This window comes from Amphiura filiformis, chromosome 15, assembly GCF_039555335.1.
Source record: "Amphiura filiformis chromosome 15, Afil_fr2py, whole genome shotgun sequence".
NCBI lineage: Eukaryota > Metazoa > Echinodermata > Ophiuroidea > Amphilepidida > Amphiuridae > Amphiura > Amphiura filiformis.
This window is the reverse complement of record NC_092642.1, coordinates 8,006,959-8,025,759: the sequence shown is the minus strand read 5'-3', so window position 1 is coordinate 8,025,759 and position 18,801 is coordinate 8,006,959. Positions and strand designations below refer to the sequence as shown.

Below are 18,801 nucleotides of genomic sequence, written 5' to 3'. Positions count from 1 at the left end.
TTAACTCGAAACTTGCAATAAGATTAGGATGTCTGCTGGGTCTTTAAGGCTTTTTCCGCGAGATAAAATGCTTCATATGGTAGACCCAGACCACACTGTAAAAATATAGGTTTAAAATACAATTTGGAACATCTTTTTCTGCAATGATCATTTACTTGGAGAGAAAAAAACCCATAGAACCTATTTAAATAAATGTACGGATATCTTGAAATGGTAATGTTTGAATAAGATGAACCCCAAACAAATAATATAATGGACATCTTAACTTTGCTGCGCTAAATTAATCAGGTTAATTAGCTGTAGTCATTAAATAAGTGTAAAACCTTAGTTACTGGTTTACACTTTGACTTGCACAGCCATTGTATGGCCAATGAATTTGTATTGTGATCATTTTGATTAGTGTTCAAAGATGAAGTTAGCGTTAAACAGGTTTCTATAAAGTGAAGACATGGCTGTGATGTCAAACTTGACCAGCGTATAGGCAACCATCAAGCAAATGACTAATGAGGCATTTTCAATTTTGTCAATCATTCAATACTTTTGTACATCGCTACAATAGGCTGATCTGTTCTTGATTAAAATCATCAGAATATATATATTTAAGGACACTGGACAAGGATAGGTTAGACGAGTCTGGCTAATTAGTTAATCCGAGATGATCTGTTTTGACTAGCGCAGGAAGAAGAACAAATTAATTATGCAGGACCGTTGTAGTGTATTTTTATGAGCATTTTGAAAAATAGAAAGGAACACTTTTCATCTGTTTCGTTTTGATATCTGTTTATTTTAGAATACAACTATCCAACACTAAAGTGAAATTAGGCTTAACTGCAAAATGGAAAATACTATAGACTGCTGATCTCCTGACATGACGTTCACGATGAAGTCATTTCTAAAATGACAGTAGCAGTACAATTAGTGTTCGGCAAGACTTACAAAACATTTTACCTTGGTTATTCGTCTTTATGACCCCGGACTCGGGCTGACTGGCAAATTATGATTATATAGTGACATCTGAGATTGGTTCTTATCATTTCGATCGATGGTCTCTTAGGAAATGAAACACTAGTAATATTACATGAAATTTGAGTTTTCTTTTCTCTTGCACGTAGATCTAGTATGACTAGACAAGTTTTGGTTGCATTGTAGTAGCCAAAGAGGAAATCATTTCACATGATTGGCACCACTGTTTTGAAAACATTTGAAATTGAATTCAGTTTTGACCAGACTTGAAAAGTTCATGATCCTGTAGATGATAGTGGTCATTTTGCATTTTCACAAAATGAGAAGATGGGATTCGGTGAAAATTCCATTGGGGGGTATTGTTATCATAAGATTGGTCTTACTGGGCATGTATCTCATAGATCTACAAAATTTAAAATGTTCATTCACAGACCCCACTTACTCCAATTAGGAGCAAATTGTCACAAATCCAACAACAACACATTTGGGGTGAGGGGTGACCAATTTGCACCATAAGACCCCTGTTTTGTTGTCACCATAAGACACATCATTTTGTTGGCACCAAAAGACCCCTTGTTTTGTTGTCACCAAAAGACCCTGTGTTTTGTCACCAGTGAACCATGCTCACACCACACCACAGACCATTTGATCACACCTGTAGTACCCATTTTATGAGTGAGTGTTTGAGCAAAGACATGAAAGAGGTAAACTTGTTTCAAGGGACTTTTCTTTGCAATTTGGGTGAGGGTGCATCTTGGTCATAGATATTCCCCTCTCATCACTGATAATAACACCCATTAGTTTCAGCAGATTATACAGACTTTCTCCTCTTTCCTTCCCTGTGCTAAAGATATATCTCATTTGACATTTCATACTTTTCAAACAACTTTAGACTTATTTGTCATTGTGCAATGTGCATTCTCATCTCTGGCAATATCAAAAATAGGCCTGTATGGGGATTCTTTTTTTCAATGATATGATATGATAGAGGCTTGAAGTTATTAATTGCCAAGTTTCAGTCGTATTCAGTCTTTGTGCATTCTCATTTCTGGGAATGAAATAAATGAACTACAAAGATATGGGGATTTTTTTGCTCAATGATACTGAGTACATCTAGAAGTTTATAATTTGCAAAGTCATTTTATCAGATGACAGGAAGTCATGACATGATTTGGAATAATTGTGGACTCTTATGGGGAATGAAATACTAGATGTAAAATGTTAAACCTCTTTGTTTTCCAATGACTTATAATGTTTGTTTTCTAACGGAAGACAGGAAGTCATTTGACAATGATTTGTGCTTCTATTTTGGAATCATACAAAACAAATAGTTTTCCACCAAATGTAGCTATACTTTTACACAAATTGGAAGTAGAACAAAATGTGAAACTTTGAAATTCTGGTTCATCTTCAGAGCACTGAGTTCCAATTCGTTTTGCACAATACAAAATAATGAAAAAGATAAAAGCATGGTTGGGTATTGGATGTGATTGCCTGCAACATTAAAAATGTTTCCTGATGAATTTGAAGTTTTTATATAACTAAACGAAATGTGGTATATCAATAAATTTCTTAATTGCCGTCAGGGATTTGGTACATAGAGCCATTGTCTAGGTTTGATTTCTTGTTGATGTTCATAACATTATGTGAGCCCAAGTAGATGGATAATGAATGTACATGTATTTTCCTACAAAGACATGTGATTACTGAAATGTTGCTATGTCTTATACAATAAGCAGGATTTTAAAACCATAGAAATGTTCAGTGGTGCCACCATCACAAGTTCAGTTTGGAGACACTGGAATCCGGCTCTTACTCGAGTTGAAAAGGCATAATTTGCATTGATGCCAAAATGAAGTTTATGACAGAGGTATGTTATTTGTACATGTGTAAACTTGATACTGTTTCATCAGAAAGTTACTCTTAAGATGCTTAAACAGAGAAATTAAATATGCCTTTTCTTTCATCATGAACAACTGGGTATCATTCATAGAACATATAAATCCTGCAAAACACATTTTGTTGTAGATTTCTTTTTGGGAATTTATGTAACAGGCCATCATTTTGCAGCACTACATTTCACACACATTTTGTGTTTGTGTCTTCAAGAAGCTTGATTTTAAGCATGAAAGCTAAACCTGCAATCAATTCCCTGCTGTAGTGCATGTAAGTAACCATTGGTTACTGGTTCAAGTCCGGCTCATACACCTGTTCGAATTTTGATATGCCATAGGCTTTGTGTTATGATCACTTCGATCAGTGGTTCGTAACAAAGAAAGCATGAGCCAGTTGATCTGGCAACGGCATATTCTAACATGCACAATGACAGCGAATAATATATGAAGTACTTAAAACATGAATTCAAATGGATATTTTTTGAAACATAGAAATGACATTGTAATAAGCAAAAGGTATATTTGGAATGTGGTTTTATTTAAGAACTAAAATTAGTCAAATTGTGATTTCATCATTATATATAGATGTATAATTTATTATTGTGGTTGGTAAGTCTGCAGCAGAGGAAATTGTCTACAGCTGGGTACTGCTAAACATAGACCAGGTATAATTTATTCATTGCTTCTGCTTTGTGTAATCTCTTCCTTCTGCATTTATTATCTTGTTTTGTTCATTTTCGTCAAGAAAGGAGGTGAATAAACTGATTTGAGAAATAGTATGTTTGTCAGTAGAATGTAATACGCCCACTTAAGTGTCCTTTTAAGTAAAATATGAATTAAATTGATGTTTTAAAGATCATTCATGTATCTTGGATAGTAAGAACCAATCAGAACTAATGTTATAAAAATACAAATTGTGCATTGATTATACTTGGCGTAATAGGTTAATAAATGTGTATCACTTGTTGCTCGAGAAAATGTACAAAATAATGAATTGTACTGAGATGTTGATGCTTCTAATGTACCCCCCCCCTTTTTTTGGTGGGGGGGGGGGCTTGTGATTGGACACATCAACATCACAGTACACATTCATTATTTTGTACAATTTGATTTTCACTTCCACCGAGTGATATGCGGGTTAGTGTAGTGGTCTTCTCACTCGCTTCTCACCACTGTGGCCAGGGTTCAATTCCCCGAGGTGCCACATGTGGGTTTGTTTGCCGATCCATGCCCGTCCTCGCAGGTTTTTCTCAGGGTGTTCCTGTTTTCTTCCTGCATCTAAAATCGGTCCTCTTCCCATATCCCTGTCCCGTCATATCCGGATGATATCCTTTGAATTTAGTAGCCTTTGAGCACTATTGGGCTTAGCCTGCCTTCGCCGAATGTTATAAATAAAATTAATACAAATATGCATTTATTAACCTATAATTATAGTGATATGTTTTTGGATCAGTTGAGTGATCACACATGCATTGATTTGATCATTTCCAATTTGCTTTTTTTTTTATTGATTATTTATTGAAATATCAGTATTGGTGTAATTTTGACATGAAGTCATTTTCAAAAATTTGTCATTCTGTTCAATAGAATTGTTTGCATGTAAGATTGTTTATAGACATTACACAATGCAAACAACAATTCACAAAAAATCTAAATCTAACCTAACTGTCAAAAAATCAATTTTGTCCAGATTTTAATATTAAATTTCCCGATTTGATAATTGCCATTCTCTCGTCACACAACATAAAATTAACCATGCATAGAATATGCTGTAAATTATAATTAAATTCAGTGGAAGTACAGTCACTGTAAATCTATGATATGAAAATGAATGTGATTAAATCCAACAAATGGGAAATGCCAAGCCTAATCCGTTAATTATCATTATTGATTGGGAAGCTCCCTTAAGTGTCCTAACGAGTTTTCAAATCTAGTGTGAGTAATTCTGGCATTAAAGACGTCCATGTTGAGGTGGGTTTGCATTTTGGGGTTGACAGAAAGTACAGGTAAACTTTGATTGACTCCAGGGATCATCTTGTCAATTCCACCTGGGGATTGCATTAGAACGATTCCTCCTGGGATTCTATCAGGATTTTACCTTATATAAGTCTTTCATAACCTGAGACTGTTAAATGCACCATGGCACCAAATGGACTCATTTTAGATCTGGCAAAGTTCAGTAACCTCAGTCCTCCATTCAACATTGTATAGCTCAAGATTTGACCTCTAGGTAGGGAGAATGAGTTTTAGTACCCAACATATTCAAATGTCATTCAATGAATTACAAACCTATTGAGGTCAAAGAACTGCGTCCGAATAGATGAGCCTGCTTGAAATCCTTGTGTTGATGCCAGCAAGTAAACCAAGCTTTATGCTGCCATTAACCCTAACGCTAAACATGGTTTTGGGCTATCGGAATGGAAAAGAGGAACGAAAAAGGAGAGAAGATGAACAAATTTTTACTTGGCACCCCGGTATTCGAACCTTAGACCCCTCGGGTGCCATGCACAAGATCACCGACTTATAGCTATGGGGGTTTGGCTGGCCCAGCCAGTGATTCCCGGGGTATACGTATATGACTTAGGCTGATTGCGTCATGCCTGACACGTGCAATGCATGCATGTGCAGTGGTTTCCTTTTTTTGTAAGATTTTTACGATTTTAAAATCAATTTTTTTGAAGAGGAATGTAGCTATACTAAAAATTAGGACATGTTTGCTGAGATCCCTGAAAGGAAACCTGCTTAATGTCCGAAGCTTCTACCTGGATGAATTGTGACTCAGTTGTGTTGATATGCCGGTTACCTAGACTCTATGCTAAACCCGCAACAAGGGCGTCGCTCACGATCAAATCGGTTTGTTTACAACACAGGAAACGGCTGTTTAACGACACGGAAAGTCAGCCTCTTGGCACCCGTGAGTGTAAACAGATTTTAGGCTAAGTTGCGTGGATCCTCAGAATATGTTATGACATGTACAGGATTTTCCCTTGACCTCCTCCAGGTATGGGATTTTTATTTTGGGGTAAAAGCTTATGTGTAGGTTTAATACAAATGTTAAATGACACATTTCTTGACCTTGTTTATTGCACCGTAACTTAGTAACAATGTATCATCATCATTTATCAGAAAATTGACCCGAACATATTTTTTGATAAACATCTTGAGAATAACTTCAATGTATATATGTTTTAAGCATACTGTACAACTTAAGAATACTGTCTATACCGTGTGCGTAATTTATCTATAACACTAGGTAAAGTAAAGGTAAAGGAGCGATCCTGTATAAACAGTGATCGGAGTGCCCATCTCTCTTTCATTGGCGATTGGGCCAGACTCCTCCATGTAATTTTGCTATAGGGGGATCGCTACACCTCCTCTACAGCGAGTCTGTTACCTTCCCAGCATTTAAGAATGCCGGTACCCATTTAAACACCTGGGTGGAGAGGAGTAATCGAGATAAAGTCCCTTACTCAAGGGCACAACACGATGGGCCACCGGGCTCGAACCCGCAACCTTCCGATTATGAGTCAGTGCCCGTTCCGCTAGGCCACCGTGCTATCTATAACACTACCCTTAGAAATTAATCATAACCCTCAACCCTAACCTCCTCTTACTACTCATGTATACTAACTTGACATCCTAACACTCTAAATCACATCCTACCATTTTGCTATAAATTTGTTTAATATTTAGAAATATATTTTAAAACATTACGAGGCCTTTTTAACAGTCATACATGTAATAAGTATGAAATTTTGACCTTTTACTTGCCTATCATTTATTGTCTCGCCTGAATGTTCAGGGAGAGACTTAGTAATCACTATGGTGTGTGTGTGTCCGTGTGGGGGTGTGTGCGTGTGTGCGTGCGTGCGTGTGTGCGTGTGTGTGTTCGGAAAAAGCTTGTGAACGCGTTATCTTGAGAACCGTAAGTGCTATGATGATGAAACTTTATAGGGGGTAGCATGACCAGAGGGTGTCGACCTGATTAGATTTTGAGCGCAAAATATGGTAATTAAGTACCTAATTTGCATAATTTATGCGTAATAAGCAAAATACTTTGTGAACAGATTATCTGGAGATCCGTATGGGGTACAGTGACGTAACTTGGTGGGGAGTAGCGTGGCCAGATGTTCTCGACCTGATTAGATTTTCAGCGCAAAATATGCTAATTAAGTACCTAATTTGCATAATTTATGCGTATTTGATGCGTATCAAGCAAAAAAAACCTTGTGAACAGCTTATCTGGAGATCCGTATGGGGTACAGTGACGTAACTTGGTGGGGAGAAGCGTGGCCAGATGTTCTCGACCTGATTAGATTTTCAGCGCAAAATATGCTAATTAAGTACCTAATTTGCATAATTTATGCGTATTTGATGCGTATCAAGCAAAAAAACCCTTGTGAACAGCTTATCTGGAGATCCGTATGGGGTACAGTGACGTAACTTGGTGGGGAGTAGCGTGGCCAGATGTTCTCGACCTGATTAGATTTTCAGCGCAAAATATGCTAATTAAGTACCTAATTTGCATAATTTATGCGTATTTGATGCGTATCAAGCAAAAAACCCTTGTGAACAGCTTATCTGGAGATCCGTATGGGGTACAGTGGCGTAACTTGGTGAGGAGAAGCGGGGCCAGAGGTTCTCGACCTGATTAGATTTTGAGCGTAAAATATGGTAATTAAGTACCTAATTTGCATAATATATATGCGTAATAAGCAAAATACCTTGTGAACAGATTATCTGGAGATCCGTATGGGGTACAGCGACGTAACTTGGTGGGGAGTTGCGTGGCCAGAGGTACTCGACCTGATTAGATTTTCATGAGGTCAAAGGTCACATACAAGGTCAAAGGTCAACTGAGGTCACCAAATCTTTTAATAATTAATTTTCAACTGTGCATCACATATCCCAATAACAGCTTGATCGGTCATGTAATTAAGGAAATATGACGACTTTAAGATAGTCGCTTTCTTTGTAAAGTATAGCAAAGTAGCACTTTCAATGAGTGATAACTCGTAAAGGAAGCATCTTTCTGTTTTGATTTATTTGATGAAATAGTTCTTTGGTATTGCCAAATTAGATTTTTCAGCGCAACATACTTTTTCCAATTTCGTGAGGTCAACGGTCACATACAAGGTCAAAGGTCAACTGAGGTCACCAAATCTTTTAATAATTAATTTTCAACTGTGCATCACATATCCCAATAACAGCTTGATCGGTCATGTAATTAAGGAAATATGACGACTTTAAGATAGTCGCTTTCCATGTAAAGTATAGCAAAGTAGCACTTTCAATGAGTGATAACTCGTAAAGGAAGCATCTTTCTGTTTTGATTTATTACTTTGATGAAATAGTTCTTTGGTTTTGCCAAATTTTGGAAGGTCATTACGGGGTCATCCGAGGTCACTCAGGGGTCATCTGAGGTCAAGTTATTAAAAACTCGTATGGGCATGAAACTTAATGGGTACAGTCATCATTTAAAGCCAAATTTTTGGAAGGTCATTTTGGGGTCACCAGGGGTCATCTGAGGTCAAATTAGTAAAAACTGTCGTATGGACATGAAACTTGGTGGGTACAGTCAACATTTAAAGCCAAATTTTGGAAGGTCATTTTGGGGTCACCAGGGTCATCTGAGGTCAAATTAGTAAAAACTGTCGTATGGACATGAAACTTGGTGGGTACAGTCAAACTGAGGTCACCAAATCTTTTAATAATTAATTTTCAACTGTGCATCACATATCCCAATAACAGCTTGATCGGTCATGTAATTAAGGAAATATGACGACTTTAAGATAGTCGCTTTCCATGTAAAGTATAGCAAAGTAGCACTTTCAATGAGTGATAACTCGTAAAGGAAGCATCTTTCTGTTTTGATTTATTACTTTGATGAAATAGTTCTTTGGTTTTGCCAAATTTTGGAAGGTCATTACGGGGTCATCCGAGGTCACTCAGGGGTCATCTGAGGTCAAGTTATTAAAAACTCGTATGGGCATGAAACTTAATGGGTACAGTCATCATTTAAAGCCAAATTTTTGGAAGGTCATTTGGGGTCACCAGGGGTCATCTGAGGTCAAATTAGTAAAAACTGTCGTATGGACATGAAACTTGGTGGGTACAGTCAACATTTAAAGCCAAATTTTTGGAAGGTAATTTTGGGGTTACCAGGGGACATCTGAGGTCAAATTAGTAAAAACTGTCATATGGACATGAAACTTGGTGGGTACAGTCAACATTTCAAGCCAAATTTTTGGAAGGTCATTTCGGGGTCATCTGAGGTCAAATTAGTAAAAACTGTTGGATGGACATGGAACTTGGTGGGTACAGTCAACATTTAAAGCCAAATATTTGGAAGGTAATTTCGGGAGTCACCAGGGGTCATCTGAGGACAAATTAGTAAAAACTCGTATGGGCATGAAACTTGATGGGTACAGTCAACATTTAAAGCCAAATTTTTGGAAGGTCATTTCGAGGCCACCAGGGGTCATCTGAGGTCAAATTAGTAAAAACTGTCGTATGGGCATGAAACTTAGCACGAGGGGTACAGTCAACATTTAGAGCCAAAATTTTAGAAGGTCATTTCAGGGCCACCAGGGGTCATCTGAGGTCATATTAGTAAAAACTGTTGCATGGGCATGAAACTTTGTGGGTACAGTTACCATCGGCCAGATAATCGTGCCCAGCCGATAACCGCCAAATTCATTTACCTCTCTACCAACAGTTATCGCAAAAGCAGGCGGTCACAAAAGCAGGCGAGACTCGTGGTTCGAGAACCGCCTTGTTAAAATAATTTGCATCTTTGGTTTGGAACCACTGTGATAGACACAATAAAATGCATATAAATATATAGTTTGTTTGCTTCATGTTCACTGCCACAGCTGCTACCGAATGCCACAGCTTTTGGTGTCATATATTTTATTAGATATAAAAATAATATTCAGATGATTGCATGCAATCAGTTGTATTCAGTCGTAATGCTAGGTCACAGTATTATCTGATGTATTGTGTTCCATGGATGAGGTATTGGAGTTGGTTGCAATCCTTTGTAAACGTGGAGACAATTTATTCACTTTGGTATGAACTACTATCGCTGTAATGTTGTCCAGGTACAACAGGTATGAATATGGGAGACACAAAGATGTAAAGTACCTTACAGATTTGCTCTGCAATATAGCTGTGATGACTGCTTCTTTGGTGAACAGATTAATCATATACAATGGAGTTGCGGATAACTGCTTTATTCTGTAGCAAAATTGAGATTTCATCAACACTGCGCTCCTGGAGCACAACGTTTTATATGATTAGAGTAGGGTTGGGTTAGGGTGAGAGGCCTTGTGCTGCAGGAGCGCTATGATATACAGATGTGAGATTTCATTAACACTGTGCTCCTGGAGCACAAAGTTTAGGGTTATGATTAGAGTAGTGCTCTCAGATTTAAGGTTGGGTTAGAGTGAGAGGCCTTGTGCTGCAGGAGCACTATGTATTCAAGATATCTTAATTTTGTGAATTCTGTAGGGAGTTTTGTCAGCAAACACTTAACCCTCTGACATTTTATCTGTGTACTATTTTGTCATACAGCCCGACCTAATTTTAAACCCTAAACCCAACTATTATGTTAAGTGGTAATTTAGATAGTGAACAAACTTAATGGATGAAGTGACAGAAGGATAGTTGTGAAGACTGTCTGTAGCGTGAGCCAAAAGTGGTCTTATTTTCCTGTAGCATACTTCAACAACCTCCTTTCAACACTGTGATAAGTTACCTCAAGATGTGGTGTACAAGTTTGTGTACCAAATATATTGTAAAGGCTAATTGTATGAGTGTACCAGCATATTAGGGGTTAAATAACTGGACATCTGACAGGTTGAGATGTTTGAGATCCTACAGGCTGTGATAGATTTGTTCCATAAAACCCAAAGGTAAACCATGTCTGTTTTTTATTTTCAGGTATTCCGGTGTGACAATGATACGTTTTGACACCATTATGCTCAATACTTCCTGCTAATATTCACTTCAATTTGTTTTCTTTTTCTTTGTGTGCAGGTTGAAACCAAGCTAGAAAACCCAACCAGGTACTTCTTACAACAAACACAGAAGAGACAAGTCCAGCAATACCTCTCAGCATCCAAAGGATCCCCACACTTATTACTGAGTCCCCAACAAGCCCCTGCATCACCCAACAGAAGACCCAATGGATCACAATCAAGCGTACCCAACAGTCCTATGTCAACACAAGAGGTAAGAATACATAATCTGTTGTGCTGTCTTGTCTGTCTGTCTATATTTGAAGAGCTTTGTTTCAAAACCCCTTACATCCACTTGCCCATTTTTGAGAACACATCAAAAAATCATTAAAAAAACACCTTATAAAAATCAGTGATTATTTTGATGATTTTTTGATGTGTTCTCAAAAATGGGCAAGTGGATGTAAGGGGTTTTGAAACAAAGCTCTTCATTTTATGTCTGCCTGTGTAAACAATCAAACAAATCATAGGGATGGACAGACAATCAGTCTGTATGATTGTTTGATTTTGTATGCAGAGATCAGAAACAAAGTCTTACAATCCTTCAGTAGATTTTGCCAATGTCCAACATGATCTGTGGTCCTGGCAGAGTGAGTTAGCTGATAACATGAAGATACAAAGACATCCAATAGTTGCTGCATAACATACTTGCAAATTGGCAAATATTGTACTGAAGGAGTTGGAAAGATATGTTAGGTAATCGCTCTGTACAAAAAGGTAAGAAAAATCTATGTTTCAGCAGCTGTTAACACAATAGTGATATATTAGTCTGGACTGTCTAGGTATTTAGATCTTCCATTTCACTCTTGGGAGTCTTTTGGCCATTATGCCCAGGAGTTATTTTCGCTCTTAGGCAATTATTGAAAAAAATAAGTGAAGAGTACCAAAAGATCACTCAATATAGTTAAGAACAGTGTCTGTATGTTTCATGTGTGTAGTTCAAAAGCTCTTGCAAACAAAACACAGTGTTTCCTCCAAATCAGCAAGCACCAAAAGGTTAGTCTACTTATATACTAGAGTCCAGACTATGTCATGCATGTTTGCATGTCCCTCATGGAAGGTAAAATCTCTGGATTATTTTTCCATATATCTAGCAAACATTTTGATTTTAAGTTCTTTAGTGACCAGTTGCTAAGTGCTACATGGGCCAACCTTTGTAACACTGGTACAGTTTGAAGATGCTCAGTTGCATTTGGTTTTAGAGGAAAAATGTCAAGAGATACATTATTTTAACCTCATAACCCACTATGTTGTAGTTCTTAGAGCTTATGATACAATGGCTCTTTGAAGGAAATCAGTTTGGTTCCAACTCTGTCCACTCTAAGTGTGCGCAATCAATGCAAAGATGACCGTTACCCCTGGCTAAATGGTAATGACATCAAACAATAATCATTCTGTAATGAAATGAAGTTAAACCTAGTCTGAATATAAATGAAAAAAATCAATGATGGCTTTGTATATTAATGAGGAATTAAAAACCACTTGATAATACAGTTCACCAGATCAAATTACTAACGACCATGCAGTAAAGATGCACATCAATGGGTTTTAATACCATCCTAGTAAATTTATGCAAACTGGACTCTATATTTGGAGATAATAATGGAAAGTGCTGAATCATATTTGTAATAAACTTACTGTTTTAGATAAACCAGATGTTTTAGATGATTTTTCCTGGTTATTCTAGCTCTTAACTCTCAGCGGGAATGAGATATCAATCTTTTCAAGTTCCTGAATACAAAGTTTATTTCTTGCCTTGGTTTAGGTTTACACCTTGGTTGAGGAAATGACTACAAGTGCAAATCAATTACAGTTTCCTCAGAAGTACTGTACTCATACTTGCCAAAAATATTTTGATCTAATACTGCCTCTGATTGGTCAATTACATGATATTTTGAATGGAGCTTTGCAAATAATTCACCCCAATTTTTGTGTGGTGAAATTATTCTAACAATGTTGCTGATTGGGCCAATTGATAATGAAAACTTCTTTTGGCCAATCGGCAGGTAGTTCTCATGGGGTTAAGGATCATCAATTTCTAATGTTACTGAACTGTGACAAAATCTGAAAGTAGGTATTATTAACATAGTTTGGCCACTGTCTTATCAATCTATTGTATCCACTAGTGAGACCTTGCCAAACAAAAGCTAAATTGCTTAAAATTTACTGTTATGGAAAGTATTGCTGCAACTTAGACAATAATAATGTTTCCATTGTCTTGCTGTAGAAGGCTATTATAAAACCTAGCTTGATACATTTAGACTGAATATCTTCATAGATTTTGAGGTATGCATGCATACATGCATGGCAAAAATAAAACCCAGTGAAAATTTTTGTTGGTGATGGGTGGGTAAGGCTTTAGATTTGGCAATGGTCCGTCATTGATATAGTTCATTCACACACATTGACTTGCTATCATTGGGAATATCAAGGATATTATCTCGATGGCCTTATATCACTTGGCCTTATGCAAAGAGACTTGGATCTATTGTAGTTTGAATTGCTGATACTGCACAGTATTAGTAGGTCTGCATGGAATAGTATTTGGTTGTGGTGGTGTGGGACCTGGTTTATCATCTTCATACAGCAATGCATACGGTTTTCATTCATTTGACACGTTGCTCAAAAGCAGGTAAGGTAAGTAGCCAGAGTAAAAGAATCCTGGTTTTATCTAGGGAATCGGTATGTTATTTTGGTTAGTTTGAATTTTTGGCAGGTTATGTATTTCAGTATAGAGTGAGAGATCAAAGGAGATCATGTACACAGAAATTGTGGAAGAACAAGGCATCAGCATGGCTTGTAATGTATGAATGACCTGATGTTATGGTAAATGATCTATAATGTTTAGTATCTATAATTTTTATATGCCAGGTTTGCATCTGTGTTGGGATGTTTGTGTGCGTACGTGTTTGCCGACAAACGAGGACACACACAAGATTTTTCACCCTAAACTGTGGACATACTTCCAACCGAGGACTGTCCTCGGTCTCAAACTGCTGCAAAAGACCTCAAATGCATGCTAGATGCTAAAACGCTATTTGCCTGAAACCGAGGACCACACGTGTAAAAACTACCGTCCCGAGGTTTCGTATTATACACACAAAAAATCCGCCATTTTAGTCCATGGTTAGGCGATGAAAACATCATACACACGTCCTCGGTTAGATAGCAAAACACAATGTCCACATTTGGAGGCAAACACAGACAGGGGTGGGTGGGGGGTGTGTGTGGGGATGAATGTGCTGCAGCCATACACATGTGAATATATGCATCAGTGGCCAGTTGCAATGAAATGTAATTGTGGGATATGAACTTTGAGACAAAATGCATGTATAATAAAGTATTATGCATATATGTGCATAAATATTTTGTGATGTACATTCAGCATGCCCATAGACCTTATCGAATAAACAAACCGTAACAGTAAAACAATTGGAAGTGGCAGCCATGTTGTTGGAACATACTTCAAATATTTCTAAATACCAATTAAATCACCTGTTCAAATCATGTATGATGTATTGTTCTCAGAAATCCATGTTGATAAACAATTTGATAGGGTCTATTGGGTGCTCTCAATCAGTGCTCTGTGGAGGAAAGCTAACTAAGGTCTTAGGTTGTAGTGCTCAGCTTAACCTCAATTGCCTTCATCTCCACTGAAGCATACATGTAGGAATCTGCAGTCTGTACCAGTCTGTACAAGAACCATCACTCACAAACTCGGTATAATGTGCTGTCAGTGGTCTATGGAGAAAAGCCAGCAAAAGCATTTAAAGGTCTAATAGGTCTTGGCACCCAGCTTAACCCTCCCCCTTGCCTTGATATACACTGAGGCATAGGAATCTGTACCAGTCAGTACAGGGACTATTCAAACCCAGCCCTATTTAGGCACTGACATATCAGGTATATAGCCACCTCTACTGCTTGCTAGGCCTAAAACCAATAATGGCTGCTTTAATTCATGTGATAGCAACGGCAGGAACAATAATTTACACAATCACCCACATTTTGGGTCTTATATAAAGAGTTTTTTAAAGGAGAATTAGGACTTCTTGTAGTCTGATGTATGTCGGGCAACCTGTCATATTGGATTGTCACCCAGTGGTACCTAAATTGTGTACCTCCTGATGTACTTGCTATTTCACTCTATAAATACAGATTTTGAAATCAATGTGCATAAACAAAATTGAATGGTCAAATGACATTATGTGTACACTGTTCAAAGGATAAAACGTAAGAAGCTGTTTGAAACGTTGAATTTGAAGAAAAAAAGTCCAATGTTTAATTATATGGAGAGTTTATGACATTAATCTTTTACCTGTGGAGGTGAATTTGAGTTCAGGAGATATCCTTCACCAGCTGTTATCTGTCTGATATAGCATTAACCTCTGCATTATCCAGGGTTTTATTTAGACATTTCAATTTTGGATTTGTTTTATAATGGTTGTGGATAGTACATTAGGTCATTTGGAAAAAGACTAGGCAAAGATGCTAACTTTCCATCATGAATTTCGCATTCTAAAACACTGTCTTGCTGTGTTTCCAAAATTTTTATGAAATTTGGCTAACCAGACACTAACAGACCACTGTCTAATATTGTAACATTGCATACTTGCAATAACTCATATTAAATTAAGAATTCAAATAAATGACGTATTTCAGTCTAGCCTAGACTATTTCCTACAAGGTATAGAATGGCACTGATGCTCAAGGCTACAGACTTTGACTCATGATTCCAGCTTGGTTGTGTGTTCGAACCTTGGCAGTACCATCACATTGTGCACTTACGGAGGACCTGAGTGTGTGTGGTGTATAAATTGGTGCCAGGTTATGCTGGGAAGGTAATTGACTTCCTGTGCTCAGCACATCCTATTTGGGGATTTTAGCCCCAATGCTGCAAAAGAGAGATGAGCAATTTGGACTGTGAACATGGCATAAACTTGCGTAAAAACGTAGACAAAAAAGGATATGATCCTCTTTCATCTGTTTGCACTTCACATGCAACCTGTTTTGCTCTGTACTTTTCATGGCCTTTAATCAGAGAAGATATCTTGACCCTAGTCCCATAATCCTTTGCAACGCAATGTTACATCACTTCATTTCATCAAATGGCACTACCATTAATTTGTACAGGTTGCCTTTGTTTTCATTTTGAGAATAGACTGGCTAAACATGGTTCAATAGTCAAGAAATAAACCTATTTTGCAAGATCTGGATGGGCTCTGTTCATTGAGGTACATTTCGTCACTAATGACCCATGTTGCACTAGATAGCAAATTAGTACAGAAAATCGAAATGGGAGAAATGCATTATGGGAAGTGTAAGATACCTTCTCTGGCCTGTAACAATAATTAAACCCCCCCCCCCCCACACACACACCACACACATGCACCCACCCCACACATACACCGGAATTACCGTATTTCATGAACAGTTATGATGTTGCCATTGTGCAATGAAGTAGTTCAATGTACCTTAATTTCATTGCCAAAATTGTGTTTACAACAACAAACAAAATTTCATTAAGTGCAATAGATAGAAATTAAGTTTGATTTCGTGAACAGTTGTGATGTTGCCATTGTGCAATTTATTATGAAATTCAATGCACCTGAATTTCATTGCCAAAATTGTGTTTACAACAACAAACAAAACTTATAAAGTGCAATAGGTAGAAATTGTTTCAGATACTATCCTATGTTTTCAATGAATACGCTGTGTATTTTAGTCCCGGATTTTAGTTAGTATGTAAACCATTATCCTTTTGTGGTAATTCATTTATTTACTAGACTACAAGGTTGTGAGCCATATCAGATGTTTTACAAACCTTGGGTTTTGGTTTTGTATTGTTATCTATCTAAATATTTGTGTTTTGTACAGCAATGTAGTGGCATATATCATTTGTACTCAATTCACAAAGCAATGATGTTCAATACAACAATACAGTTGAAATTATTTGAGGAAAACAGGAGAAATTTAATATTTTTCTTTTAATAATAGGAGGGAGAACAAGAGAGAGGGTTTGATGGTTTATATAAGAGGAAAAGGTGGTCATTGAGTACATTGTAATAAAAGGGGGAAAGGAAGGAGAGGAAAGAAAAGACATTGTGGGGACTAGGGAGGGATGGATGGAAAAACAAGGGAAGAAGATACTTACTAACATCCAATATTAAAATGTAAAGTGGATTTACGATTTTTCTATAAACAAGTATAAAATATCTAACCTTAGTATTTTCATGAAGGGGGTGCACTATTAGGCCTACATTTATGGAGACCTACTCTGTTGAAGTGGTATTTATTATTTTTTCCAATTCTTGATTTAACAGCTGTGATATCATCACAACCTAGTTTTTTCCTAATACTGGTTTAAATGAGAATCCCTGCTACCCTGGAGTAACCTAGAATCACAGTAGTTGAAAGCAAGAAACTTCCCTAGTATTGCCTAGAACCAGTTACTGGTCACTTAAACGGATGGTGCTGATAGAAGTAGCCCAGTTCTCGATGAGCCACTTATGGTAGGATCTTGGGTAATCATGGTGATCAGATTAAGATCTTACAGGGGTTAACATCTATATTCTTTCAAATTAGGGCCCTTTGTATTTTTTATTTTTAACCAGTCCTTGATATTAGGAAGTTGGTGATAAAATTGACAGTTTACAAATGATAAATATCTAAGTTGTAACAACAAATCTATCGAAAATAAGGGAGAACAATATGTTTTATAACAGACACAGGAGTCACTTTGAGCTTGTCCATCAATCTACTGGGCTTAATGCTGGGCCTAAAGCTATGCCTAATGTGTATTATGATCAGAGTAAACTTTTAAAGGTTTGTAAAGGTTTAATAATTATGATAAACCCAAATAACCCTTTCCTTCCAAGTTTGCATTTCCATGACCTGAATTTGAACCCAGGACCTTTCGGTTTCTAGACATAAATGATGTAAGATATCCCTTGAGGGAAATGAGTTCATGGGGATTTACAGAGAAATCTGAAGTTCAAGTTGACTTTGGTTCAGGAGGATAGAAAGATTTAAAGGTGAACTTTGGCTCATTACAAACATTGGTTTTGACCATGGCTAGAAATCGTTCAGATGTGTGTGTTTTGGCAATGAAAGAGGTACAAGATAAATTTGCCAAGCAATATGTCACATTGGAACTAGCAATGATTGTTGTATGACGTGGAAGATGAATATCTACACATGTACACAAATGTTTGGCATTTGTGTCAATAGCACAGATAGACACTGTCTTCATGGGTTGTGCAGTACAGCTGAGGAATATGTATGTACATTTACATGTACATTTATATGGTGCACCAAACCGGGGCATTAGAGCAAGAAGGTCATACTTGCAATAGCTGCCCTATGGACATTTGATAATTTCTACATTCTATATTGTACACAATATAATAATATGACACCCGGCAGCTATTGCAGATAGGGCCTTCTTGCCCGAAACCCTTGAAAGGTGTACTCTTTTAGTCTTCCATTACCATGTTTATGTCAGCTAGGACATAGGCAAGTAGAACATGAAGAGTAAGGGAAGATAGGAGAGGAAGGTTGCCTATGAGGTACCTATAAAGGAAGATTCTTGCTGTGTTCATTGGTTTTGTTGTACACATAAAGTAGTTATCATTGATCAAGTTTGCTGTGGATGGAGGAGGATACTGTAGTTGAGCTATGTTTGTCAGTTCAGTTCTATATGTTTAATATTATTGACAAAAGTATCAGGTCAACAGATGATTCTGGTTGTATGTATTATTATCAATGACCTAAGTTTACTATCAACAAGGTGACCTATAATCCAATGCACTTTATCATTTGGGAATGATGATAACAGTGTGATTGTATTGGTATTTGGTTAAATATCAAACAGTGTACTTTGTAGCAAAATTAGTACTACTGTACATGAACAGACAACACTAAAT

General features: G+C 37.1%; 1 protein-coding gene across 4 annotated transcripts in view; it reads left to right on the top strand.

The window, feature by feature from the left end:
• Positions 1-18,801, top strand: part of LOC140171198 (transcription factor EC-like) — a 73,731-nt gene that overhangs the window by 43,942 nt on the left and 10,988 nt on the right. For all 4 annotated transcript variants that reach the window (XM_072194410.1, XM_072194408.1, XM_072194407.1 and 1 more), the window contains one exon: positions 10,899-11,093. In XM_072194410.1, the coding sequence (XP_072050511.1) occupies positions 10,899-11,093 (195 nt within the window). The remainder of the gene's footprint in view (positions 1-10,898; positions 11,094-18,801) is intronic.